At 53.6% G+C, this 2547-nt stretch overlaps 1 protein-coding gene across 2 annotated transcripts in view; it reads left to right on the top strand.

Moving 5' to 3' along the window:
• Positions 1 to 6: 6 nt before the first annotated feature.
• Positions 7 to 2547, top strand: part of CCNQ (cyclin Q) — a 12514-nt gene continuing 9973 nt past the window's right edge. For both annotated transcript variants that reach the window (XM_006915274.3, XM_006915273.3), the window contains exon 1: positions 7 to 190. In XM_006915274.3, coding sequence (XP_006915336.1) covers positions 73 to 190 — 118 coding nt within the window. In that variant the 5' untranslated portion in view covers positions 7 to 72. The remainder of the gene's footprint in view (positions 191 to 2547) is intronic.

The following is a 2547-nucleotide window of genomic DNA, read 5'->3' as shown; positions in this document are numbered from 1 at the left end:
GGAGCTGGCCGCCGCGTGCTGGGGACACTTGTCCTTCCAGCCGGGGTTCTGGGGCCGCGGGGGCGGAACCCCATGGAGGCCATTGGCCAGGACAGCTGCGGAGGAGGGGACGCGGCGCGGGGCTCCGTGGGGCGACCGGCACCCGAGGCAAGGGTACACTTCCGAGTGACGAGGTTCATCATGGAGGCAGGTAACCTTGGCGGGGAAGAAGTCAGGCCTTGCGTGGACGGGACGTGGAGGCCGGGGCCGCGGCGCTGCACCCTCACTGAGCCGGCCCTGGCCCGTCCTGGGAGGGCCAAGTCCGCGGGGCGCGGGCGACTTTGCGGGGTTCCGCTTCCCGGAGGAGGGGACTCGCGGGACACGGAGCTGGCGCGGCTGGGCAGAAGGGAGAGACTGGGCCCGAAACGGACCTCTGCCTTTCCGCCACGCCCTGTGTCCTGTGCTTTGAGCTGCGAGGCAGACGCGGTCATTGTCATTTCACGACTGGACGAGCAGGCGCAAAGAGAGGACGTGGAAAGGAACTGGCCCCAGCTAAAAGGCCGCCGTGTCGGGGCGCCTGTAGATCGGTTGAGTGTACAGCGCCTTTAGGCACGCCTGTCTCCCAGCCCACAGGGACACTGTGTGGCACTTGGTCTCACCCGAGCCTTTCGGAGCACGTGCTTGGTGAGGTTCTTGACAAGCCGTGTTGGAGAGGTCCTGTCACACGGAGGATCCAGGGTACGGCTGACGTTTTGAACCCTGTCAGGGCGCCCACAGTGGCAAGGCGAGGCAATGAAACAATCGGATTCGGGATTCGAAACATTGTTTCGCCGTCAACTGTGTGTCTTCTTTAACTGGCAGGCCGTTACTTCCCATCTTTGTTACTTTGTGTTCACTCTGAGAAAGAAGGGGTTGGGCGAGTCTGCTTTCAATTCCAGGTGAACATAGTTTGGGGAAATGCCGTAGGACCGTTAATCCCAGTAATCGGTACTTTCACTTTCTAAGAAGAGTTGCAGAGTGTATCGGGAAGCATGGCAGTGTCCCTTCAGATGCTCCAACCATCTGCTGGGAGGGTCCACGAAAGCCAGGGAAGCTTGCTGCCCTTTGCGGATTCGCTGTGTAGAATGGGACCTGAGGGGTCACGTGCAGCAGTCCCCTCTTACTGACGTCTCTGGGCATGAGGGGTCCCATGTGGGACCTGTCGATGTAACATTTCCTTGAAATGCTAAAAGCTCTTTCGGTATCACTTTTGAAGGACTTCCTTATAAAATGTAGTGCACGTGCCTTTGCCCTCTGTGTGAGGCTGAATATTGGTCCTCCAGAGATTTCCCCATGTAGCAAAAGATGTTTGGCAGGCGGGCTTAAGCATCTCGATATGGGGGAACTGTTCTGGATTACCAGGTGGGCCTGATATAATCATACCCGTCTTCAGAGAGAGAGAGAGAGAGAGAGAGAGAGAGAAACAGAGAGAGACAGAGACAGGCACAGTGACAGGCAGAGAAGGCCACGTGATGATGGAGGCAGAGTTAAAAGTTGCTGCGTTGCTGGCTTTGAAGATGGAGGAAGGGGCTATGAGCCAAAGACTGCAGATGCCTCCAGAAGCTGGAAAGGGCAAAGAAATGATTCTCCTCTGGAGCTTCCGGAAGGAACCAGCCCTGCTTGCACTTTCACCTTAGCCCCCTAAGACTCATTTTAGAATTCTGCCCACCGGGAATGTAAGGGGAAAAAAATGTGTTTCGTTTTAAGCCACTGAGTTTGTGGTAATTCATTGATGTAGCCCCAGGGAACTCATACACCTTTAGTAGCAGATGTTAAACATAATCTTAATGATTGATCGTTGGTCTCCACCTTCTTTTAGTCTATTGGATGCCATTTAATCTTGTTAACCCTGGTCACTTGTGAATTTGTTTTGGTTCTGTGACCCAATGCAGTGATTTCCTTAGGAGCTGCCTGGAGGTGGAGTGTGGGGTGGGCTTAACCCCCTAAATCAAACTACCATGCTTAGGGTTTTGAATTTTGTCCTATTTTCAATGTGTCTGGCTTCTCTTGGGCCCGGGCCTGGCTGTGGGCGTAGATGTTGCTTTTCTCCTGTTCTGCGTCTGGTTATCTTTGGCAGTCACCCTGCTTGCCTTTTTTTTTTTTTCTTTGCCTTTTCTAACCTGCATAGTAGAAAACCAGTACTGAGTATAATCTTTAACCGTAACCTCAGGACTTCCGGTGTCTGATGCTGAGGCCTTTTTTCACTCCTGTCATCTTGGCAGGATTCTGGTTAGGCGAGGTATGGAAGCGGTAGTTATCTCTAGTTAAATACTTGCGAAGGTGAAAACAGATACACGACAGCGTGTGGTTCTTCCCAAGACGTTGTACAGAAGCCGAGACTCCAGGTGCTAACTGAGCAGCAGTCTGAAGCTTTGCTAGCGCGGTCTGCGGATCTGTAGCTTGGGTGTGACCTGGGGGCTTGATGGAAGAATGGAATCTGAAGAGCTACTTAAGCATTTGATTCCAAGCCTCAGGGGCTTGTTAGTCCATTAGAATCTGAGAAGCCTGGCTCTAAGCCCCTCAGTCACT

This window comes from Pteropus alecto, unplaced genomic scaffold (genome assembly GCF_000325575.1).
Source record: "Pteropus alecto unplaced genomic scaffold, ASM32557v1 scaffold396, whole genome shotgun sequence".
Lineage (NCBI taxonomy): Eukaryota > Metazoa > Chordata > Mammalia > Chiroptera > Pteropodidae > Pteropus > Pteropus alecto.
Note: the sequence above shows the minus strand (reverse complement) of the source record. Positions and strands in the feature narration are given on the sequence as shown.